This window comes from Pecten maximus, chromosome 19 (assembly GCF_902652985.1).
Source record: "Pecten maximus chromosome 19, xPecMax1.1, whole genome shotgun sequence".
NCBI lineage: Eukaryota > Metazoa > Mollusca > Bivalvia > Pectinida > Pectinidae > Pecten > Pecten maximus.
This window is the reverse complement of record NC_047033.1, coordinates 1,484,503-1,511,136: the sequence shown is the minus strand read 5'-3', so window position 1 is coordinate 1,511,136 and position 26,634 is coordinate 1,484,503. Positions and strand designations below refer to the sequence as shown.

At 36.0% G+C, this 26,634-nt stretch overlaps 1 protein-coding gene across 1 annotated transcript; it reads right to left on the bottom strand.

Annotated features, from left to right (window-relative positions):
* LOC117317610 (neuronal acetylcholine receptor subunit alpha-3-like) lies at window positions 1-26,634 on the bottom strand. Its single transcript, XM_033872458.1, has 6 exons — window positions 26,517-26,634; window positions 4,987-5,126; window positions 4,404-4,448; window positions 3,537-3,646; window positions 2,611-3,143; window positions 1-1,236 (listed from the first exon to the last, which is right to left on the bottom strand). Exons 1-6 carry the CDS (start codon window positions 26,557-26,559, stop codon window positions 767-769), a joined length of 1,341 nt encoding a protein of 446 aa, XP_033728349.1. The 5' UTR covers window positions 26,560-26,634; the 3' UTR covers window positions 1-766.

The window sequence follows — 26,634 nt, the reverse complement described above, 5'->3', positions numbered from 1 at the left end:
GAGAAAGTTTTAGAAGTGGTCACAAGCTTTATTTTTTTCTGGAAAGAGTCATTCAATTGGTGATTTCCTAAGAGCACAACGATTTACAACCTTTTTACAAACTATTTCCTTAAATTTGCATATCGGTTACATTGAAGCAAAGTTGTTAAAAAATAGCTGCAAAATTCATCTTGGGTTCGGGAAACTGTGATTACAAGATTACTTGTGATTAAAGACAACAGTTCAGTGATACAACAAACGATCACATTCGCCAGTTTTGGTTGCTGTATCAACAGGCTCTTGGATAAAATCAACATTGTGTGAAAAAGCGATCGTCAGCATTATAAGATATTGACACGGTTTGTTTCCAGTTAATGGACTTTCTTGTTTAAAACTACGAATTACAAAACTATGGCAGCATATCTGTTCCAAATCCGGAATACACGCAAGTGTTTCGATGATCTTTGTTAGCCATTTGGCGCTAAATGCATTGTGTGACTTTCCACTTTGTTGCCATCAGACGTGTCATTTTGAATAGTGACGTCATCGATGGCATTCCTTAATCACAGACCTACTTCATCTAAATCGCCAGAAAATGGTAAACTGTTTCAAATTTTGAATGTCAAAAAATGTTTTACCAGATGTTGTTACCGTTTTGCCGGTCCAGCGATTAAATTAAAAAAAAAACCCGTGGCATTGCAATCAACACACCACTTCATATAAGAAGGTAAATTGAAGCGGATTGATCAAAACATGTCGGCTGTACATTCGATACTCGTGAGCTGTACTAAGAGGCTTGGGCGGATCCCACCCCTAGCACAATCATAAATGCTGCTGTTGTCAACAAGTTTAGTACAGCGTAAAGGTAGAAAAAGAAGCGGTCAATGATCTCCGCCACATCTTTATTGTTATAGGGACAGTCATCAAAGTCTGTCGGGTTTTCCTCGTCAACCTCCTTCACAGTATCGTCGTCGGGGTTCCAGGCCGAAGTGACTGGTTTTCTCTTCAGCTTTTCTTTCATGATCTTTTTGATATTTGTCTCTTTTTTAATATCCTCGGTTTCCTGGTTGTCCTTGGTATTTAGCTCTACTACATCGTCCTTTTTGTAACATATGATCTTTACTAAACAGGATGTACAGAGTTTCTGGAGCCATCTAGGTACTTTTGTGCCTTCAGGTTTTACTTGGAGACGGAGAGTGAGGACTGTGATGACAATCGCTATCATGGCGTAGCTCAGGGTTACTGACAAATACACACCTGTCAAAAATACAAAACCAGGGTTACTGACAAATACACACCTGTCAAAAATACAAAATCAGGATTAAATACAAAAACACACCTGTCAAAAATACAAAATCAGGGTTACAGATAAAAATACACCTGTCAAAAATATAACATCAGGGTTACTGACAAAAACACACCTGTAGTTAATACAAAATCAGGGTTACCGACAAATACACATCTGTCAAAAATACAAAACAAGGGGTTACTGACAAAACACACCGGTAGTGAATACAAAATCAGGGTTACCGACAAAAATACAAAATCAGGGTTACCGACAAATACGCATCTGTCAAAAATGCAAAACAAGGGGTTACTGACAAAAAAAACACCTGTTAAAATACAAAATCAGGGTCACCGACAAAAATACAAATTCAGGGTTACCGACAAGTACACATCTGTCAAAAATACAAAACAAGGGGTTACTGATAAAATACACCTATCAAAATACAAAATCAGGGTTACTGACAAAAATACAAAATCAGGGCTACCGACAAAAATACAAAATCAGGGTTACCGACAAAAATACAAAATCAGGGTTACCGACAAAAATACAAAATCAGGGTTACCGACAAACATACAAAATCAGGGTTACCGACAAAAATACAAAATCAGGGTTACCGACAAAAATACAAAATCAGGGTTACCGACAAACGCACATCTGTCAAAAATACAAAATCATGGATATTACAACGGAAAGAAAAAGCTGTTAACAATAATAACAGAAAGATAAAAACCGGCAGCTGAACTTTATGTTAATAATTCAAATCTTTAAATCTGATTATGAATTTGTTCCCGGACACCAGCCCCCAATTTCGGTTACGTAGTAATAACAGAAAGATTAAAACCGACTGCTACATTTAAAACACAATTTAATCATTTATACAAGGCTAATACATTTACAGAGATAATCCACAATTACAATTAAGTTGTATTCAACTTTGTGTATTAAATCAGCAATGTTAATTACTTAAATATTAAAACAGCTGACCCATTTAATACGTTTTCTATCCGTGTCTCCGGGATTGATAACGTCTATAAATCCAACAATTCACAGTTCCAGGTAATCAACAATCCATTAGAACTCATATAGCTCTTTTTGACAATTGCAAAACAGTTTTGGATAACAATTTGTCATTTGTCTCTCGTGGTATTCATGCGGGGTAGATTCTTCTGATTGACTTTAGTCTCCTGGTTTAATCGTAATGTAATCTGCTTGTCACGTTTTAATTCATTTGGATAATAGCACGGTTCAGATTTTTTTTCTTCAAAAAAATCGATATTTATTTGATTATAGGACTATTTCATCTCCCCATCCAGATTTTGACATACATTTTAAGAAGTACTTACCCAGCACGGAGGTGTGGAGGGAAGTGGTTGGCATGGCGTCAGCTATGATCGTCAGGAGAACAGCCAGGGCGAGTAGGATAGTTAGGATGTAAGAGATCTTCTCGCCAGAGTCGGCCGGTAGCAAAAACGTCACCGTCGTCAACACGGCGACCAGTGTTATCGGGAATATGACGTTGAGGATGTAGTACCCGGATCGCCGCTGTATCTCCATGGAGAACACAAGCTGGGAGAAAGTCTCCCCTTCCTCTGTGAGTGTACTGGAGGAAAGCTCCGTACTCAAGAGGTTCCATTCCCCGTTTGATTCGTAATCCTCTATATTGACGTAGGTCACGTGATGTTCCAATGTCACGTGATTTGATATAAAACCCCAGCTCGTGAGTTCGATGCTGCATTTCTGTTTGTCGAATGGATACCAAGTAATGTCTATTTCACACTGGGTTTCATACACACCAGGTGGATCCCATTTCACCTCGCCGGTATACTTCACCCGAAACAGAAGATCTGATGAACCCAAGGTCTCTATCTCGCCAACACTAAATTAATGATAAAAAAACCCACAATTTCAAAATAATAAGTGGGTATTTAAGCGTATCGAGCACGTATTCGAGATGCGTAGCATGATTTCTCTCTAAAGTTCTAAACAGGTAAACTACAAAACCAGTAACAAATTATTGTATATTTTGAATCCAAATTAGTTAATCATTTCGGCACTAAAGGCCACAGCCAGCACCTGCAGATAAACTAGCTGACGAGTTGTATCTCCATACATCGACAGAATAATATACATGTAAAAAATTGTATGTGACTAGCTTTTGTTTTGACCGCAGAATGTTTGAGTTGCGGTTTCCTATAAACGTCTCGTTTGTATTTCCATAAAGTGGCTGAGTTGTGGCTTCCATAACCCAGTTAATGAACGGAAAACTTACGTATTATCTACGACGAGTTCGGGCTTCCATATCTTGGAGGCTGCTAGATATATGTATTCTATATCTCCGTAGCTGGCGGGTGTCCAGGTAAGGCGACTGTCGGTCCAGTACTGTATAAAATATCGGCGTATATTATAATCCAACTTTGAGAAACTGTCTCAAATATCTAGGTTTTGTAGAGTAGAAATTTATGATACATTTGATATATTTAACAGCATTTATTGCTTCCGCTTATGTTTTGAAAAATATAAATGTTTCACAAAGCCCTATTATAATTGTTGAAATAAATTTAATGCTTGCACAAATGGATGACACAGAATACCTGAGGGCTGTGTGATTAAAACGTATTTTGTTTATATAACACATGGCTTTCAAAGTCTGGTTAAAGTAATCTATTCATGGCCTCGTACATACTTCAGATGTTCAGACATAGCATGTAATAAACGAATCCATAAACATATCATTTACAGATTAGGTTTGTGTCTCGGTACTACCAGTACTTTGATAAACATATTAGGGCTTGCGTTATAGTAAGAACTCTCAGTACTTTGATTAACATTTTTTTTTTCGTCTCAGTACTTTCAGTCCTTTGATTACTAGATTAGGTTGCGGCTTTCCCTGTCCATCGAGACGAGCATACTAAAAAGAAATTTACTGCCGCCGTCTTTATTGGAGACCTAACTGTCGTCTTCTTTACTGGAGACTTTACTGCCATCTTTTTTCCTGGAGATTTTGCTGCTTCTTTTTTTGCTGCCATTATGCAAAATACCCCGTAACGTAGGCGACAGTAAAGCTAAAGAATGATGTGAAGAAACTAGAGATGTAAAAAAAAGTTTTAAAAAAAGACAACAGAGAAGGCATACTTACAAACGATATCCAGCCGGAAGAGGACATCTTCTGTGCCCGAATATCCTGAAAATTGTAATACGTTTATGAACATAGTTTTGCGGGGGAAAAAATACGAAAACTTTAAAAAAAAAAAATATATATATATATGAATAATATCAATAAAGTCATCGAGGGAACAGGATCTTTCCTAGTTCTTGTGCATTAGTTTCTATCTATTTCTGTTGATCTATATTTCGTTCTTTTTTTCCCCTCGGTTTGAGTTTTGATTTTTTTAGTTACAATTAATATCTTTAACATATATTATCTTAATTATGTTTTTTTAGAAAATTTCATCCTTTTCTTGGTTTCTTAACACTGTTAACTTCTTTTATACGTATTAATTACTTACTTCTTCCAAAGGTAAACATGGAACTGTTATCATTACCTCTCTACTACCGCGCCGTTAATAGACTTTTTACACTTTAATTGCTTCATAGAAAACCTGTACCGGAATAAAACTAAAACCTTGAATACGTACCACGCCGTTAATATTTTTTTACACTTTAATTGCTATAGAAATAACCTGTATCAGGATAAACTACCCGTAACCCTGAATACGTACCACGTCGTTGATGGTCAGCACACTTAGCTCGGCCCTGACGGTGACCGTGGCCGAAGGACGGACTAGGTAGTTATAATTGGTCATCACTGCCGTGTGGATGTCGTTGGCGAGTGTTGTATTGAATACAGCCCTCACACATCCTGGAGAAACACAGACGTTTGGTTAACTTAAGAAGCTTTGGCTAAGAGATATACTTATATGGTAGAATAAACTTACGTTAAAGTGGGATTTTAGAGCAGGTCGATATAGTGTCTACAATAGTCTCTATGCGTCGGATGCTGAATAAAGTAAGTTAACCAGATAAAACCAGCATTGTTCATTTTAGATACTTCTGATACCAATTCCAATCTATTTCAGTTTTTAATTTTCGTTGTTTTGGAATACATGCAGTTATTGTACTAAACCCACGTATTATTCAATATTTACGTCTTAGCTGAAATAGCTAATACTGGTCTAAAATAACACCAACAACTACTGGACATAAATAACACCAACAACTACTGGACATAAATAACACCAACAACTACTGGACATAAATAACACCAACAACTACTGGACATAAATAACACCAACAACTACTGGACATAAATAACACCAACAACTACTGGACGTAAACAACACCAACAACTACTGGATGTAAATAACACCAACAACTACTTGATGTAAATAACACCAACAACTACTGGACATAAATAACACCAACAACTACTGGATGTAAATAACACCAACAACTACTGGATGTAAATAACACCAACAACTACTGGATGTAAATAACACCAACAACTACTGGACATAAATAACACCAACAACTACTGGATGTAAATAACACCAACAACTACTGGATGTAAACAACACCAACAACTACTGGATGTAAATAACACCAATAACTACTGGACATAAATAACACCAACAACTACTGGACATAAATAACACCAACAACTACTGGACATAAATAACACCAACAACTACTGGACGTAAACAACACCAACAACTACTGGATGTAAATAACACCAACAACTACTGGATGTAAATAACACCAACAACTACTGGACATAAATAACACCAACAACTACTGGATGTAAATAACACCAACAACTACTGGATGTAAATAACACCAACAACTACTGGATGTAAATAACACCAACAACTACTGGACATAAATAACACCAACAACTACTGGATGTAAATAACACCAACAACTACTGGATGTAAAGGCCTCACGTGAGAGTGTCCCTACGGGTAGAAATACGAAACCATATACAAAACATAAACACGGTCTATGTTACAAAATAACTAGTTCAAATTACACCGAATTTAATTAATTCACGGCTCCCCAGTAGTCGAAAGTCTCGCTGATCGGGTTAAACTTGTATGTGTTTTGTACACAGACATTATCGGATCGCCCTCTGTCAATCACACGTCGGTACCGGGTAGCGGCCATGGTCGAGTTAATGTCAGGCTTAAGTAATCTACATGTAAAATATTGGATTGAATCCTTATGGTTAATAGTTTACATATTAGATGATTGTATTAAGTTCTACTGTCGACACCTGTTTACATGTGGTATATCTTATGGTCTTCAAATGACATTTTATTTTGTATGGCTATAACAGGGGCGAAGCTTAACTATACCTTTGTGTTATGTTAATGGATGTATCATATAAAGACTGCACACAGGTAATCATCTGCTATGTTTTGGACATAATTATATAAAAGAAACACAAATACATGACATACATTGTCAAAATTGAGCACTTATTAGTTTAAATGGCAATAAACAAAATATGATCAACACATATAGATACATCCTGAACATGAAAATAGTCCAAAAGATGGGAATATTCACCCTAAAAACGCCTTAACACATATAGATACATCCTGAACATTGAAATTGTCCAAAAGATGAGGGTATTCACTCTAAAAACGCCTTAACACATATAGATACATCCTGAACATTGAAATTGTCCAAAAGATGAGGGTATTCACTCTAAAAGCGCCTTAACACATATAGATACATCCTGAACATAAAACTTGTCCAAAAGATGAGGGTATTCACTCTAAAAGCGCCTTAACACATATAGATACATTCTGAACATAAAACTTGTCCAAAAGATGAGGGTATTCACTCTTAAAACGCCATTTTTTAAACCTAAATATGACGCTATCACTTTCGTAAAAAAAAACCCGTTAATTTTAGGCCATTGTTTGGGTGGAAGCATCCCGCTAAATCATGATATCGGTTATATTGTAGTGCTTAAATTTGTTTTTGCGCTAAACTGTTAGTGCACCCATAATGTACAGTGCCTTAAAATCTCACCATTTCATTTAAATGCAATCAGCTCATAATGTTAATTCAGGCATGTAAAACGCCTAACTTATACTAACATATTAACGAACGGTAATTCTAGCTAAAAAAAACAAAGGGAAAATATAACGATAACAAAGTTTTTTATTTAGATTTTTGAAAGAGCACAATGAAGGTAAAATCCAGCATTCTTGACGGTAAGTTTCTTCTGCTTCATAAACGGTATCCGATATGTACATCTACATCAAATCCAAGTGATGTCACGTTCTCTAAGTAAGAATCAGGGTGATAACGATACCACCAGGTTAATAACCCAGGACCAAACAGTTTTCTTATTGTCAATATCATTCGCAATGGTCCGTCTGTTTCTCTCTCTCTCTCTCTCTCTCTCTCTCTCTCTCTCTCTCTCTCTCTCTCTCTCTCTATAACTAAAGCATTGACGAGAACAATACACATTCACTCTCTTTTTGTTTTAACCGACAAACAGTAATTTTTTATCGATTGAAATACAAAATGGCCATAATAAAATATTTCTTTACAAAACCAAAAGTTACATAGTATATGTTATGATCTTTTAAAATCAAAGTGGATAAATATTTCTTAAAGAGATTATGACCGTGGATGCTATAGTTTGGTTGGAATCATTGTATATGTTGTCAGCGATGTAACAATTATAGCCAATCCCTGTGGCCTGTATAGTTCCCAAGTGTGTAAATATACCCTGTTTAAGAGCTGGCCGAATTTCACGTATCACCTGAGCGGGGACACAAAGCTCACCAGTTACTCAATTTACTACAAAAGAAAATAAATAATTCATTGGTGATTAGTTATATTAATGTCCGATCAATAATACAAGATCATTAATTTCCAGGGCGACCTATCCTTGAACAGGCTAACTAAAGGGCATTCCGTCGTTGAAATGAATTCATGCTATAAAATTAAAAGTAAACAGGAATCTTATATTTTTCCTCAAACAGTGAAAGTTATAAACTTGACCGTAATACCACGCTCAAAGTCCGAAGATAACCGAAAGTTCTTAAAAATGTAAGTTTTTAAAATGTAATTTCGACCGGAAGTCGCCGCCAACAACTATCAATACGAGCACATGCAGACAAGTTCACGAACAGTAACGAAAATGGCGTACACGGCTACCCGGGTTAGCGATTAGTAATTGGGTCACTGAAATCGGAATCTTCCGTTCGAATGAAGGAATGCCCCTTTAATGAACATTGGATTACCTTAACTGCAATATGTTGTCCTTTTAGCCAATGCCATCTTAGAACATTATGGCCATATATATCATACCGATATCGTTTGGTGAGTAAATAGATACTTTTTGACGGTAATTGTTTCGGATATTTTCTTGTTGTAATACGAGCTGTATTGGTATTATATGGAAACTGAGAGCAAAATCAATATAACATAACATACAATAATACTTAACAGGTTAAACTACAATAAATATATCATTAACACAGTCTCACTTTTTTTTAAAGTTCTCAAACTGAGAATATTTAACAGCCTGTTTTATCTACCTAGGCCCGGGGAATAGGACCGAGTATTTAAATTATCTCCTATTTCACTTGGTAAATATTCTGAGTTTGAGAACTTTACAAAAAGTGAGACCGTGTTAATGATATATTTATTGTGACATGTGCCCCCAGTACTTCCCTCTTAGTGTTTACACACTCCTGGTGATCATTCTCTGTGGTGGGTTTGTCTACTGAAATGAGTTTCCCAAGATCAAATACACAGATACACGCAATTGTGCAAGTGACATGTCACACTTGAGTTCGAAATTAACTCATATCTTAGCCACTCTATCTAAATACAAATCGTATGACCTTGTCAGTGTTTGAAGTATACAGAACATAAAATGACTTCAAATATGTTTTTAAACTGTAAATTATCGACCTCAAAATAAAATCTAATTGCCTGGTGGTTCTGGTGTCACCACGCTAGTTCTTATTTCGAGAATGTGACTTAACTGGGATGTGACCTAGATTTGTATGGCGGGTGTCGTCAGTGTGACCTAGATTTGTATGGCGGGTGTCGTCAATGAGACAAAAGACGCTTACGCTTCCGAGACACCTGGGCTTATTCTTGTTTGTTTTTCATTTTAATTTATTCTTTTTAATTTTTTTATTTTGTCCTTTTTGCACTTTATCTTCGTTCTATTGACTTTGATTCATAATTACGATTTGGTTTTCCTGTCGACTTTCTCCTGTTTGTTTTTTTTAAGTATGAAACGTGGAATTTAGATACATTTATATATCCGTATAGGTTAATATCAGGGAACTACTATGGGGTTTTATTAATCATAATTATTTCAAATCCTCTAAGATAAATTCGGGTGGAGTTACGTTTGGTGATTTGACAACACTAACGTCCCAGCATCAACACAAATCGAATACAGGCGATACAGTATTACCTATACAGTTGTATGTGTCAAAGTTTGAAAATCGTAATGGATCCTATGTAAATATCCATGTCTAGAACTTTTGATAATTAAACATTGTATTCAATGGTGAACTGGTTTCTAAGTCATGAGTAACGTCTTTCGTGTTATGATACAAATGTCAATTTCGTGTCGATTTCTGTAAACAACAGCCTGAAGACCTCCACCACGTGTTCTATAAATATGTACGTTTAAAGAATGAATAGGAACTTGTTAATCATCGCCATTTTAGGACATGTAACACGCGTGGTTGTAGAATGGTTTTATGAACGCTAATTAGACTATTATCACGAAAATTCGAGATTTTTAACATCAATATTGTTTCGTCTGAGTTTATGATTTGTTCAAAATTTTCGTCATTTTTTAAATTTTGAACTACAATTGCGTTTTGATTTACTCTCCAGCTTTCTTCTGTAGCTTGTTTGAAAGTGCAAACAGAAGTATTCAGATATATACATGTATAGCGTAGTTAGAGGTGTTCCTCATACATATATACTGAAACGAAAAAGAAACGCAACTTCAAATTGTAGGTTTAATAAAATAATACTTGTGAGCATTATGTTTAAATTTCATATGTAATAGTTAATATTGAATATTGATGTAACATCCTTTAAATGTTTAGAGATTTTTAAGAACAGGTCACTTTGCTAGAAGGTCATGATTGGTAGTACCCTACGTGAATCCAAGTTGAAATGGCAGCAGTTTTGAAACCGTGCCCTAATATCGTGTGTGTCCTCCTCGAACAGTTATCACATCTCTAATTCTTTGTTGCATTGAGTTCATCAGGGCATTGACTTTCCGTATTGGAATGTTATTCCATTCTTGGACCATAACTGATCCACCCCCAAATCGGTCGTGTTCCAAAACACAGGCGTCAGCAAAACGTTCGCCTCGACGCCGGTACACACGTTGACGGCCATCTGCTCGAAATAACGTGAATCGAGATTCATCGGTGAAGAGCATAGACCTCCAACGTCTCATAGGAAAACGTCTGGGCATATGTGCCGTTGCCCATTGCATACGACGTGCTCGACGTTGCGGTGTTAGTGGTAAACCAACGTACTGTCGCCTTGCACGCAAATTAGCCTCACGCAGTCTGTTGATCACTGTTTGGGGATGAATTCGACGGTTATGATTACCAATCGTATTCCTTGCCGTTTCAGCGGCCGTTAATCTCCTGTTACGCAGGTGTGCCAACCTAAGAACCCGGTCTTGACGTCGCGACGTTACGCGTGGACGTCCTGATCTCGGCTGGTCATCGACTCTTCCTGTTGCGTTAAGACGTGAAACTAATCGACTAATAGTCGATTTGTGAACTCTGAATTGTCGAGCGACGTGAAGTTGCGTGTTCCCTGCCAGAAGCATCGCTATAGCACGTCCTCTATCAACCTTTGATAACCGTGGCATAATTGTAAAAGGAATTATTGTTTGCAAAAGTATTGGCAATGATGTGGCTTAATGTTAGTGATGAATTGATACTGGTTTGAATGAAAAAAGAACGCATATGTTTGTACAGGCACGGTTTTTGATGTTTTTACCGCGCCGGAAGTGCATAGGTCTCTAGTCACACTTGGGTGATTTTGAAGATTGTATGGGTGTTAGGCAGGGTGCATGTTTATTTCCGCGATTTTTATACAGATATGTATATTTAATACAAAATTAATCACAATTTTCCATGTTGCGTTTCTTTTTCGTTTCAGTATATATCCGTTTAGATTACAATAAGACTGTCACTATGGAACTTGTACTGAAGTACCTCAAAACCTCTTGAGTACAATGAGTACAAAATCCGTTCGTGCTGAGCTACGTTGTGTGATTTGATCGATTAGAAAATAGCAAAATAAAATAAACCCAACGTACACGTGTAAATTACCGACTTACAAAAGTTTGAAAATCCTCATGGTTTAGTCTGTTTGTAAACATATAAGTCAAGGTTCCTGTGATGAGTATACTGATTTCTAAACCTTAAGTCACGTTTTTAAATACAAATGTCAATTTCGTGTCTATAACTGTCAACACCAGATTGAAGTTCTGATGTATGTGTTTAATGAATAAGCACATTTAAGACTGAATGGGAACTTGTTAATCACCGCCATTTTAGGACATTCAACACGCGTGATTTTATCATGGTTAGTTTAAAATACAATTAAATATAATTTCTCTTTATTCAAATTAAACTGTTATCGCAAAAATGTGTCACTTTTTAAAACCCCTTTAACATCAATTCTATAATATATCATCGATTTCTGATTTTTATTCGAATCACTGTTTCCTTTTTTTGTCGAATATATTTTTTTTTCGAAATACAAACTATAACAAAATTATTTTTGAAAGTTTCCAAGAATACATTCATGCTAGTAACAGATTTTAAATATATCCCTGCAGAATAGGTGAGACTATGAGACTATTTAAAACACATTATATCATACAAATGCTCTTAGTATTCCATCTCCTATATTCCTGTCTTTCTATTAATTCCCTACACAATTCTATCACCGTCCTTTCTGGAACGTTACGAATTGATATTTTTGTATAAACTGTCCACCAATTTTTTTTATTTGTTCTGTAAATATTATTCTGCCTGGCACAATCAAAGGTTACCTAGCAGGAGCTTGATTATCTAAAGGAGAACGATTAAGGAATGAGCATAAAAGGCAATGATAAGATGAAGGAGCGTGCATATGTAGTCAGTTTGTTCCAGGCAGATATTATATTATGTTATTGTGTGGAAATCAAATATTTTTGCTAGACATAAATTAAATGTTGTATAATTATCTGTATTCCCTTCACTTTCTCTCTTTAGTCTTCCTTTTCTAATTTGTCAATCGTAAAATTAATGTAAATGTCCATTGTTTTGTGTCACATGTTGTAAAAAGATTTTGGAGGAGAGGGCTTTAATAAGTGGTATAACTTGTGCCCAATCCTCATGCTTACAGTTTGAAGCAATAAAAATATGTTTAAACTTTAAAAAACAAACTATCATAAACCAGGCGACCAATCATCAAATATGCGTTAAGTTCAGAATTTTAATTTACTGAATTCAGAACGAGATATACAAAGCTATGATACTTTAGGCTGACGTTCATATTGTAGTACAGTATTCTTATTATCTAAATGTGGATTATCTATACTGCATTAAATCAAGGACTTTTACCAAAGTGTCCTCATCTTTTTTACACAACGTAACTTACGTTGACAATTTACAACAAAGCTATCGTAAGTTTGATGATGTAACTCTGGTTCCTCACCCTATAATGTTTACGTGTCATAGTTCATTCGATACCCTAAAGCTTGTTCTCAATATAAAGACAACCGCAATCGATAACAGCTGCTGACGGGACAAGTTACGCCACGGGGTTTTGAGGGATACGTCTAGACGAAAAATAGTCGAAGTTTGCGATTGTCATGATAAATCTTTCTTCCTGGTTTATGTATGTGATACTTTCTACTCAAATGGCCAGGCACTAAGGTTATACTGCTAATATTACTAATATTTCACTTTTGTCTCAACACCGAAGGTAAGGGTTAAGTTATACTAGTGGTTGGGAGGAGAAGATGCTGTTTTCCATCGGGACAAAGAAAAACAAAACATTTACCGGTTATCATCATTATAGTAAACATAACCATTATATTTTCCCTGTACATTTCGGCGTTAATTTCATAACTTTAGGCACAAACACTCATATAATCATCGTTCGGACATAGATTTCATCAATAGAAATTGTACATGTTTCTGATGTCCGAACGAAGAAATGTCCCTTTAAGTAGTAATTGTAATCGACCATCTTTACATCTCGCGAACAAATATTAAACATTATTTGACATTAAAGAGAATGTAATTCTGACTATTGGCCGTTAATGTTTACACATCGTCTCGGTCTTTGTGATGTTTGTATTAAGGATATCGTTATTACATTTCTAAGTAAACCCAGATAAATTGTTAAACGTCATAACAAGAACAGCTATCTTCACAATACATTGGCTCTACATTATAGTGTGGTCAAATACACCGGAACTACCAGTCTTATCAGAATACACAACGCACAAAGGGAAAACATAACTCTTATCCGAACAGCTATTTTTGAATCAGTTGGAGTTATATTTTTACTATCATTATTTTATATTTTATGATAGGAAATAGTCCCGGTGTTTATGATATATACAATGATATGATATATACAATGATATGATAGGATACAATGATATGATAGGATACAATGATATGATATATACAATGATATGATATATACAATGATACGATATATACAATGATATGATAGGATACAATGATATGATATATACAATAATATGATATATACAATGATATGATATATACAATGATATGATAGGATACAATGATATGATAGGATACAATGATATAATATATACAATGATATAATATATACAGTGATATGATATATACAATGATATGATATATACAGTGATATGATATATACAATTATATAATATACAATGATATGATAGGATACAATGATATAATATATACAATGATATAATATATACAGTGATATGATATATACAATGATATGATATATACAATAATATGATATATACAGTGATATGATATATACAATGATATGATATATACAGTGATATGATATATACACTGATATGATAGGATACAATGATATAATATATACAATGATATAATATATACAGTGATATGATATATACAATGATATGATATATACAATGATATGATAGGATACAATGATATGATATATACAATAATATGATATATACAATGATATGATATATACAATGATATGATAGGATACAATGATATGATAGGATACAATGATATAATATATACAATGATATAATATATACAGTGATATGATATATACAATGATATGATATATACTGTGATATGATATATACAATGATATAATATATACAATGATATGATAGGATACAATGATATAATATATACAATGATATAATATATACAGTGATATGATATATACAATGATATGATAGGATACAATGATATAATATATACAATGATATAATATATACAGTGATATGATATATACAATATACAATGATATGATATATACAATGATATGATATATACAATGATATGATATATACAATGATATGAAAGGATACAATGAGCATTAAGCAGTACGTACTGATGACAACAGGCCGATAATATATCATTGTGTTACAGAGTGGTACACAAGTAGTTAAGAATTTATTAACTTATCATTTTCTATCAATTTTATGTACATGAAGTTATAAATCTTTTGAAGATATATCTTAATATATTTTTCATAGACTGTACAAGCTTCCTTTTTATTCCTACTGTTTCCGTTATTTTTGACATGTGACCTTACTTTGCCGTCGTGTAAATAATCAACTACACAAAAATACATTATATATAATTTTCATTTCAATTTGGAAAAAAATCCGGCAAACTTCAATGAAAGTTGGCTAAGTCAGATGACCGAATGTATTCTGTGACGTCACAGCGGCGAATGTCCGCGATAATTCAACCTCTCCTTAAAAACTTTCATTCATTTTTTTTTCTAATGTATCAACATATATTGACAATACTGATTTCTGATCCGGCTCGGCTACCTCAGTTTACATTAAACCTTTACACATTATTTATTATAAAATTATGTCTAATACACAAGCATTATACCTGCAAAACCTGGCACGTCCTTAAATGACCCTGGCTGTTAATAGGACGTTAAACAAAAACAAACCAAACAAATATATGTCTAATATGTGTATATTAGACGTGTGGATAACAGATTCGATATCAACAAAAGACACGTGGTTTCATCTTTATTATGTTTTGATGAAAATAATTCAGGTAGAACACTATATTGATTCGGTGTACATGTATCTTAAAATCTCACTATCACAGCATTTTATATTTTTATTTTGCTTTTCAAATGACCTGCGGGTAAGAGCCACTTAATTGACAGCATTGGGAGTAATTTGAGTAACAACCACAGGATTTGGTTGACAGTATTGACGGATTTAAGATTTTAATTGGAGACGTGTCCCCGACCTTGTATATTTATTTACTTTTCAGTTTACAGTGTTCTATTTATCCTTTATCGTCTCCGATTCCTTCAGACAATCAAACTACTTCGCTGTGGTTATCGCATAATTCATAAAGTAGTTTTCAATTAAAAACAAAGTAGGATATTCATTTCAGACATACTGTACATGAACTTATTGTAATATTGAAATAAAGTTCACAATAAAGATATCATAGATGTGTCACAATGCATATTTCCCCCTGTTGACAGGGTTGTGGATTGTTCTGACTGACCACATTTCATTCACGTACAATTAAAACATTCAAATGATGTGGTCGATCGAAGACCAACAGGACCTTATACTTTGTGGTTCACGGTATATTCCTGTAGCACGCCATTCACTGTTAGTATAATTACGAATACAACCCCCTTCCCATGTCTCTTTCGTTCGGTCCGACAAGATATAAGATTTGTCTAGCCTGAGTTTACTCTGGCCAGGACACCATCTCTCTACACCAGACATTGTGCCAGGGCCAGAATTCGGGTTAATCCTGATCGAGATAATGCACAAAACGTCTCTCTGTAGCATTTCGCCATTAATAAAATTTCCGTGGTTTGAGCGGAGCGAATTAGACGGAAATTATTTTCCCTTAGGTTGCGAGTTTTCTCATAGGTGGCGTCATGGTATTTGCACGTGCAGTTGACAGTGTTAGGTATAACGTGTGTCATTCAGCGAGGGTAGACCAGAGGCGACACACGTGTATACGCAAATTAATATCCGAGACCAAGGAATTGCTTATTTTACTGTATACGGGTATGGAAAACAAAGAGAGTTCACAGCTTGGAAGTGAGTCTGAAGTTTCGGCTACTCTGAAACAGATTTTGAGTGAATTCAGAAGCCAGAAAATTGAACTAAATGAATTGAAGGAACAGGTGCGTGGTCAGTCCCAGACGGTAGTCTCCGAAGTTAAAAAGTTAAAAACTGAAACAGAGCTGTCGTGGAAATACGAAGGTAACAAGAAACAGTATTCTTTTAACACTGAAATACTTGACATTGTAAAGCAAGCACAGTGGGCTTTGGTTAACGGTAAAGTTGACTATTTGAAGGAAGTATTGTCAGAGTGTGAAGATAAACTGAAACAACGTAATAAACTCATTCGTATCGCCGATACTTCCGAAGGCGGCTGGGAGACAGTGCGGCAATATGAAAGTAATCCTGTGGCCAGTGATTCGGAGGATGAAAACAAGATTCATCGGGCAGAGGCTAGGGCCGTTAAGAGGAAAAAAGATAGACTTAAGAAAAAACCAAGTCAAGGAAAACGCGCTACTCAAGGTGTTACTTTTAATAATGGCGGTAGCAGTGTGCCTATGTTTAATTGGAGTGGACCGGCAGCTGGGGGAGCTAATGGTTTTGGACCGGCCAGGTCGGGATACAGAATGGATCAGCCCTTTCGTATGTTCAGCGGGCCCAGGAGTGGAGCCTGCTTCAGTTGCGGAGAGTGGAACCACTTCCGGAAGGACTGTCCCCACATTGGACCCAACAGAGCAGGAACGGACCAATCAGTGGGAACCAAAAAGTGATGACGTAGATAACGTTGATGCGAACACTTTCAAAGATGAGTATGAGACTATTGATGATAGTGTTTTTACCCATGATTATTATGAATATGAGGAAGGGCAAAAACATATTATTGTTAAGGGAAGGTTAAAAAGACATATAGATTTTTGGCAGGAAATAGGGGCTTGTGATTTTGTCAAAGATACAATTTTTAATGGATACAAAATTCCCTTTTATTCTCGGCCAGATAGTTTATTTTTAAACAACAATATGTCAGCTTTGAATGAGAAGGAGTTTGTGGTTCAAGCTATTAAAGATCTGCTAGACAGGGGCTTAGTGAAAAAATGGTTGATGGACGGTCAGATTGTTTATTTCAAATTTTTGGTTTTACCGTTCGGTTTATCAACTGCTCCTTATATTTTCACGAAAATAACAAGGTCATTGGTAGCTAAATGGAGAGGTGAGGGTAAGCTGATTGTTATGTTTCTTGATGATGGATTTGGGTGTGGTCCTAATGCCTCTCTCACTCAATTAGCAGCAGATGAGATTAAGGAGGATTTGTTGAAATCTGGTTTTATACCCAAGGCAGAAAAATCTTTGTGGGTACCAACGCAGGAATTAGAATTTCTAGGTGTAATCTTGGATGCGTTAAACGGGTTAATACATATTCCTGTCCGTAGAGTTGACAAGGCTTTAGCTACAGTGGCTGAACTTGAGGGCAGTATTCAGAAGAGTAACCGAGTACAGGTGAGAAAAGTTGCTAGTTTCGTAGGGCAGATTATTTCTATGAACGTAGTTATAGGAAATGTTTCACAGATTATGACTAGGTATCTTTCTATGGATGTACATACAGCTTATAGTTGGAATTCGTATATCAAATTGTCTGAGGAGAGTATCGTACAACTACAGTTCTGGACACAAACCATAAGTAAACTTAATTCCAGAAGATTACGTGACACAGGGGTTTGTTCCAAGATTATTTATAGTGACGCAAGTGGAACGGATTTTGCTGGTTATGAAGTGAATACGGTTGATAGTGTAGCTCATGGGATGTGGTCAGTCGATGAAAGTATAAAATCGTCGACTTGGAGAGAGTTGGTAGCCGTGTTGAGGGTTTTAATTTCTTTGAAGGGTCAATTAGAGGATCACAGATTGAAATGGTTTTCAGACAATGCAGGAGTGTGCAGCATAGTTCATAAAGGTTCTATGAAAGGCGAATTACAGGATGTCGCGATTGTTTATCGAGTTTGTGTTTCAAAATCAATTTCGATTGAAATGGAATGGTTGCCTAGGAGTCTGAATGACAGGGCTGACTACTTATCTCGTATTGTAGACAGAGACGACTGGGGTATATCTTTTAGTGTGTTAAACATGATTGAAACGAAGTGGGGCAGTTTAGAAGTAGATTGGTTTGCATCTGAGCATAACACTAAAAAGGCATTGTTTTATTCAAGATTTTGGAATGAAAATTCGGCCGGTGTTGATGCATTTACTGTAAGTTGGACCGGAAAATTCGGACTGTTTGTCCCGCCAATTTTCTTAATACCCAGAGTATTAAGACAGATGATGCGTACGCATGCGTCAGGTGTATTGGTTGCACCCGTGTGGAGATCTGCGAGTTTTTGGCCACTCGTATGTAGTAGTTCTACGGATAGTACATTCATTAGAAATGTAGTGGATTGTATAGAGTTACCATCGCAGAAGGAATTTTATGTTCCGTGTAAAAACGGAAGTGGAATTTTTGGTGTGGAGGACCTTAAATTCAAAATGTTGGCATTGAAATTGATATTTTGAATTGGCTGATGGTGAATGTTAGGCGTGGCTGCCTTGATAATTGCTGGGATAATTGGAGATTATCTCGGCTGACAAGCCATGATAATATGCGTGACAGTTGCAAATGTATATAGGCTGGCAAGCCATGATAATTTGTCGAGACATTGTTTCGGAGGAAATTATAAACAGGAATTTATAAAAGTTAAGATAGATTGTTAAATATATGAAGTAATTCATTACATCGATATTGCAAAGATATGTAATATTGAACCATGGTTTCAAATTGTGTGTTTTTGTTTAATGAGGTTGAAAGATAGTTGTGTATAGAGTTTAATTGATATATTATAATGTATTTTTGTTTATACGTATATTTTTGCAGAGTTTCGGTGGGGAGATCAATGAATTGCCGGAGGTGCTGCTGGATAAGGTGACCCGGATACCTGAGATTTTGGAGGGATCTCGAGCTGTGAATACAAGCAAGGCTTACAAGAGGGGATTTCTCAGATGGAAAAAGTAGGCCATTAATTCGGGTATAAATTTTGGGGACACCTTACCGGCAAAACCTTTACATGTAGCAATTTATTTGACTTCCATTATGCAAACCGCAAACTCACCCAGTCCATTGGTTAATGCCTTTTATAGTTTAAAGTGGTTTCATGATATTTTTGATTTTAAATCTCCAACTGACTCTAAATTAGTTGTAAATATTTTGGAGGCTGGCAAACGGAAATTGGCTCGTCCTGTGATTAAGAAGGAACCTGTAACCATTCGTATGTTGAGTGATATGTTTGATTTTCTCTACATGGAGGGTAACATTAAAAATCAACGTATCATATGTGTTTGTTTATTGGGATACGCGGGATTCCTACGAAGTGAAGAGTTATTGAAAATTAAACGGTCTGACATTGTAACGGATTCCACACATATGCGCGTGTTTATAGAATCTAGTAAGACCGATAAGTACCGAGATGGTGCTTGGATTGTGATTTCACGGACAGGGACCAAGTTGTGTCCAGTTGTAAATATTGAACGTTATTTTGAATGGCTTGGTGTGGATGAGAGTGACGATGTACATTTGTTGTGTAATTTGAGTGCTTTGAAAGATGGTTATAAGTTAAGGAAGGATAAAAAAGTGATGTCTTATACTACTTTACGTGAATTGTTCATAGAAGCTTTCAGGTCCCACGTAAACGATATATCCAAATATTGTCTACATTCTTTGCGTTCTGGGGGTGCTACGGCAGCTGCCAATCGAGGAATAGGAGATAGACTTTTTAAACGACATGGTAGATGGGTAAGTGAAAACGCTAAAGATGGTTATGTTAAAGATTCCTTTTGTGAGAGACTGCTTGTTTCTCAAAGTTTAGGTTTATAATGTTATACATATTTTTCGCATTTCCCGTTCTTTTGGATTCATCGGCGTATACCTATCGCTAGTTACCAATAAATATAAGCAAATTTATTTATACAAGAGTTGAGTTTTTCCTATGAGAAGTGATGCAGTGGCTAAGGGAAATAAAATTTCCGTGGTTTGAGCGGAGCGAATTAGACGGAAATTATTTTCCCTTAGGTTGCGAGTTTTCTCATAGGTGGCGTCATGGTATTTGCACGTGCAGTTGACAGTGTTAGGTATAACGTGTGTCATTCAGCGAGGGTAGACCAGAGGCGACACACGTGTATACGCAAATTAATATCCGAGACCAAGTAATTGCTTATTTTACTGTATACGGGTATGGAAAACAAAGAGAGTTCACAGCTTGGAAGTGAGTCTGAAGTTTCGGCTACTCTGAAAAAGATTTTGAGTGAATTCAGAAGCCAGAAAATTGAACTAAATGAATTGAAGGAACAGGTGCGTGGTCAGTCCCAGACGGTAGTCTCCGAAGTTAAAAAGTTAAAAACTGAAACAGAGCTGTCGTGGAAATACGAAGGTAACAAGAAACAGTATTCTTTTAACACTGAAATACTTGACATTGTAAAGCAAGCACAGTGGGCTTTGGTTAACGGTAAAGTTGACTATTTGAAGGAAGTATTGTCAGAGTGTGAAGATAAACTGAAACAACGTAATAAACTCATTCGTATCGCCGATACTTCCGAAGGCGGCTGGGAGACAGTGCGGCAATATGAAAGTAATCCTGTGGCCAGTGATTCGGAGGATGAAAACAAGATTCATCGGGCAGAGGCTAGGGCCGTTAAGAGGAAAAAAGATAGACTTAAGAAAAAACCAAGTCAAGGAAAACGCGCTACTCAAGGTGTTACTTTTAATAATGGCGGTAGCAGTGTGCCTATGTTTAATTGGAGTGGACCGGCAGCTGGGGGAGCTAATGGTTTTGGACCGGCCAGGTCGGGATACAGAATGGATCAGCCTTTTCGTATGTTCAGCGGGCCCAGGAGTGGAGCCTGCTTCAGTTGCGGAGAGTGGAACCACTTCCGGAAGGACTGTCCCCACATTGGACCCAACAGAGCAGGAACGGACCAATCAGTGGGAACCAAAAAGTGATGAAGTAGATAACGTTGATGCGAACACTTTCAAAGATGAGTATGAGACTATTGATGATAGTGTTTTTACCCATGATTATTATGAATATGAGGAAGGGCAAAAACATATTATTGTTAAGGGAAGGTTAAAAAGACTTTTGGCAGGAAATAGGGGCTTGTGATTTTATCAAAGATACAATTTTTAATGGATACAAAATTCCCTTTTATTCTCGGCCAGATAGTTTATTTTTAAACAACAATATGTCAGCTTTGAATGAGAAGGAGTTTGTGGTTCAAGCTATTAAAGATCTGCTAGACAGGGGCTTAGTGAAAAAATGTGACCATGTACCAACGGTAGTAAATCCGTTAACTGTATCTGTACAAAATAATAAGAAGAAGAGATTGATATTAGATTTGAGGTCGATCAATAAACATTTGTGGAAACAGTCTGTGAAATTTGAAGATTTGAGGCTGGCCTTGATGTATTTAGAACAGGGATTTTTTATGTTTAAATTTGACATACATTCAGCGTATCATTTTGTGGATATTTATGGGCCTCATACTGAATATTTGGGTTTTTCTTGGTTGATGGACGGCCAGATTGTTTATTTCAAATTTTTGGTTTTACCGTTTGGTTTATCAACAGCTCCTTATATTTTTACGAAAATAACAAGGCCATTGGTAGCTAAATGGAGAGGTGAGGGTAAGCTGATTGTTATGTTTCTTGATGATGGATTTGGGTGTGGTCCTAATGCCTCTCTCACTCAATTAGCAGCAGATGAGATTAAGGAGGATTTGTTGAAATCTGGTTTTATACCCAAGGCAGAAAAATCTTTGTGGGTACCAACTCAGGAATTAGAATTTCTAGGTGTAATCTTGGATGCGTTAAACGGGTTAATACATATTCCTGTCCGTAGAGTTGACAAGGCTTTAGCTACAGTGGCTGAACTTGAGGGCAGTATTCAGAAGAGTAACCGAGTACAGGTGAGAAAAGTTGCTAGTTTCGTAGGGCAGATTATTTCTATGAACGTAGTTATAGGAAATGTTTCACAGATTATGACTAGGTATCTTTCTATGGATGTACATACAGCTTATAGTTGGAATTCGTATATCAAATTGTCTGAGGAGAGTATCGTACAACTACAGTTCTGGACACAAACCATAAGTAAACTTAATTCCAGACGATTACGTGACACGGGGGTTTGTTCCAAGATTATTTATAGTGACGCAAGTGGAACGGGTTTTGCTGGTTATGAAGTGAATACGGTTGATAGTGTAGCTCATGGGATGTGGTCAGTCGATGAAAGTATAAAATCGTCGATTGGAGAGAGTTGGTAGCCGTGTTGAGGGTTTTAATTTCTTTGAAGGGTCAATTAGAGGATCACAGATTGAAATGGTTTTCAGACAATGCAGGAGTGTGCAGCATAGTTCATAAAGGTTCTATGAAAGGCGAATTACAGGATGTCGCGATTGAAATTCATCGAGTTTGTGTTTCAAAATCAATTTCGATTGAAATGGAATGGTTGCCTAGGAGTCTGAATGACAGGGCTGACTCGTATTGTAGACAGAGACGACTGGGGTATATCTTTTAGTGTGTTAAACATGATTGAAACGAAGTGGGGCAGTTTAGAAGTAGATTGGTTTGCATCTGAGCATAACACTAAAAAGGCATTGTTTTATTCAAGATTTTGGAATGAAAATTCGGCCGGTGTTGATGCATTTACTGTAAGTTGGACCGGAAAATTCGGACTGTTTGTCCCGCCAATTTTCTTAATACCCAGAGTATTAAGACAGATGATGCGTACGCATGCGTCAGGTGTATTGGTTGCACCCGTGTGGAGATCTGCGAGTTTTTGGCCACTCGTATCATTAGAAATGTAGTGGATTGTATAGAGTTACCATCGCAGAAGGAATTTTATGTTCCGTGTAAAAACGGAAGTGGAATTTTTGGTGTGGAGGACCTTAAATTCAAAATGTTAGCATTGAAATTGATATTTTGAATTGGCTGATGGTGAATGTTAGGCGTGGCTGCCTTGATAATTGCTGGGATAATTGGAGATTATCTCGGCTGACAAGCCATGATAATATGCGTGACAGTTACAAATGTATATAGGCTGGCAAGCCATGATAATTTGTCGAGACATTGTTTCGGAGGAAATTATAAACAGGAATTTATAAAAGTTAAGATAGATTGTTAAATATATGAAGTAATTCACTACATCGATATTGCAAAGATATGTAATATTGAACCATGGTTTCAAATTGTGTGTTTTTGTTTAATGAGGTTGAAAGATAGTTGTGTATAGAGTTTAATTGATATATTATAATGTATTTTTGTTTATACGTATATTTTTGCAGAGTTTCGGTGGGGAGATCAATGAATTGCCGGAGGTGCTGCTGGATAAGGTGACCCAGATACCTGAGATTTTGGAGGGATCTCGAGCTGTGAATACAAGCAAGGCTTACAAGAGGGGATTTCTCAGATGGAAAAAGTGGGCCATTAATTCGGGTATAAATTTTGGGGACACCTTACCGGCAAAACCTTTACATGTAGCAATTTATTTGACTTCCATTATGCAAACCGCAAACTCACCCAGTCCATTGGTTAATGCCTTTTATAGTTTAAAGTGGTTTCATGATATTTTTGATTTTAAATCTCCAACTGACTCTAAATTAGTTGTAAATATTTTGGAGGCTGGCAAACGGAAATTGGCTCGTCCTGTGATTAAGAAGGAACCTGTAACCATTCGTATGTTGAGTGATATGTTTGATTTTCTCTACATGGAGAGTAACATTAAAAATCAACGTATCATATGTGCTTGTTTATTGGGATACGCGGGATTCCTACGAAGTGAAGAGTTATTGAAAATTAAACGGTCTGACATTGTAACGGATTCCACACATATGCGCGTGTTTATAGAATCTAGTAAGACCGATAAGTACCGAGATGGTGCTTGGATTGTGATTTCACGGACAGGGACCAAGTTGTGTCCAGTTGTAAATATTGAACGTTATTTTGAATGGCTTGGTGTGGATGAGAGTGACGATGTACATTTGTTGTGTAATTTGAGTGCTTTGAAAGATGGTTATAAGTTAAGGAAGGACAAAAAAGTGATGTCTTATACTACTTTACGTGAATTGTTCATAGAAGCTTTCAGGTCCCACGTAAACGATATATCCAAATATTGTCTACATTCTTTGCGTTCTGGGGGTGCTACGGCAGCTGCCAATCGAGGAATAGGAGATAGACTTTTTAAACGACATGGTAGATGGGTAAGTGAAAACGCTAAAGATGGTTATGTTAAAGATTCCTTTTGTGAGAGATTGCTTGTTTCTCAAAGTTTAGGTTTATAATGTTATACATATTTTTCGCATTTCCCGTTCTTTTGGATTCATCGGCGTATACCTATCGCTAGTTACCAATAAATATAAGCAAATTTATTTATACAAGAGTTGAGTTTTTCCTATGAGAAGTGATGCAGTGGCTAAGGGAAATAAAATTTCCGTGGTTTGAGCGGAGCGAATTAGACGGAAATTATTTTCCCTTAGGTTGCGAGTTTTCTCATAGGTGGCGTCATGGTATTTGCACGTGCAGTCGACAGTGTTAGGTATAACGTGTGTCATTCAGCGAGGGTAGACCAGAGGCGACACACGTGTATACGCAAATTAATATCCGAGACCAAGTAATTGCTTATTTTTATATAAGATGGCATACATGTATACAGGATTAATTGGTAAAATATATGTATTGCATTTCATAATTCTTATGATTTTCACAGTGGGGAATTTGAAGTCTATAGTACATACATGATGTTGTAATGTGTGAATGAGTGTATGAGTTCGAGTATTTGTAAAATGTGTCGGCGTATACCTATCGCTAGTTACCAATAAATATAAGCAAATTTATTTATACAAGAGTTGAGTTTTTCCTATGAGAAGTGATGCAGTGGCTAAGGGAACATTTATATCTGTCTATCCGCTTAAATATCAACTTTTGTAATTGTCTTCAACATGTTGCCCAAGTTTCAGATAATTTTGATTTGCTATGAAATGATGTTTCATATAATGTTATAGTCAATACATAGGTGATGGATCTAGATAAGTGTTTTAGACACTTGTTTCTATTTTCCTTTTATTTTGTATTGTATGCAATGTAATGTACTTTGATATCTGAATAAAAGAAAGTTTTAACTAATATATGATCAGCCCTGTCCAATGTCAGTATGATGGATGTCATGTTATAGTCAGCATCTGATTGGCCCTGTCCAATGTCAGTATAATGGATGCCATGTTTTAGTCAATATCTGATTGGTCCTGTCCAATGTCAGTATGATGGATGTCATGCTATAGTCAATATCTGATTGGCCCTGTCCAATGTCAGTATGATGGATGCCATGTTATAGTCAGTATCTGATTGGTCCTGTCCAATGTCAGTACGACAGATGTCACGTTTTAGTCAATATCTGATTGGCCCTGTCCAATGTCAGTATGATGGATGTCATGTTACAGTCAATATGTGATTGGTCCTGTCCAATGTCAGTATGATGGATGTCATGTTATAGTCAATATCTGATTGGCCCTGTCCAATGTCAAACAATATCACAATAATGTGTATTGCTATATATAATGGAATGATACCACACAATATTGTGAATAATATCATTTAAATCTGATTATAAATGTATCACATATAATGTTTACGTAAATGGAAACTAATATTTTGTTGTTCTTTTCCTTTTCTTTGTTCAAAATTATTATCGTAACAATTGGCCATGTTAATTCAGACAATCAGTACTTAGCTAGTCTTCCATATGGTCAAAATCAATTAAATGTAACAACACCTAAGATTGTGTGTTACCACAGAATAATAACCGAGTAGACCTGATCCTATAGGTAAAATGAAATAAAATATAAAAATATATATATAATGAATTTACTTACCCAAACAACTCAGTATTAATATTGATATCCTGGAAATATGCATGATGATAATTCCGTATCACCTATACATTATAGTCACGTGAGATTGTTCTATGTATGATTCTCTAGTGTTGGTAAC

Excerpts from the sequence above, each read along its gene's own strand:
- LOC117317610 (XM_033872458.1), bottom strand. The coding sequence starts at position 26,559 with ATGCATATTTCCAGGATATCAATATTAATACTGAGTTGTTTGG. Across the intron at positions 4,449-4,986 it reads TGCTGACCATCAACGACGTG|GATATTCGGGCACAGAAGAT; the intron begins GTACGTATTCAG and ends TACAATTTTCAG. Across the intron at positions 1,237-2,610 it reads CCTCCACACCTCCGTGCTGG|GTGTGTATTTGTCAGTAACC; the intron begins GTAAGTACTTCT and ends TATTTTTGACAG.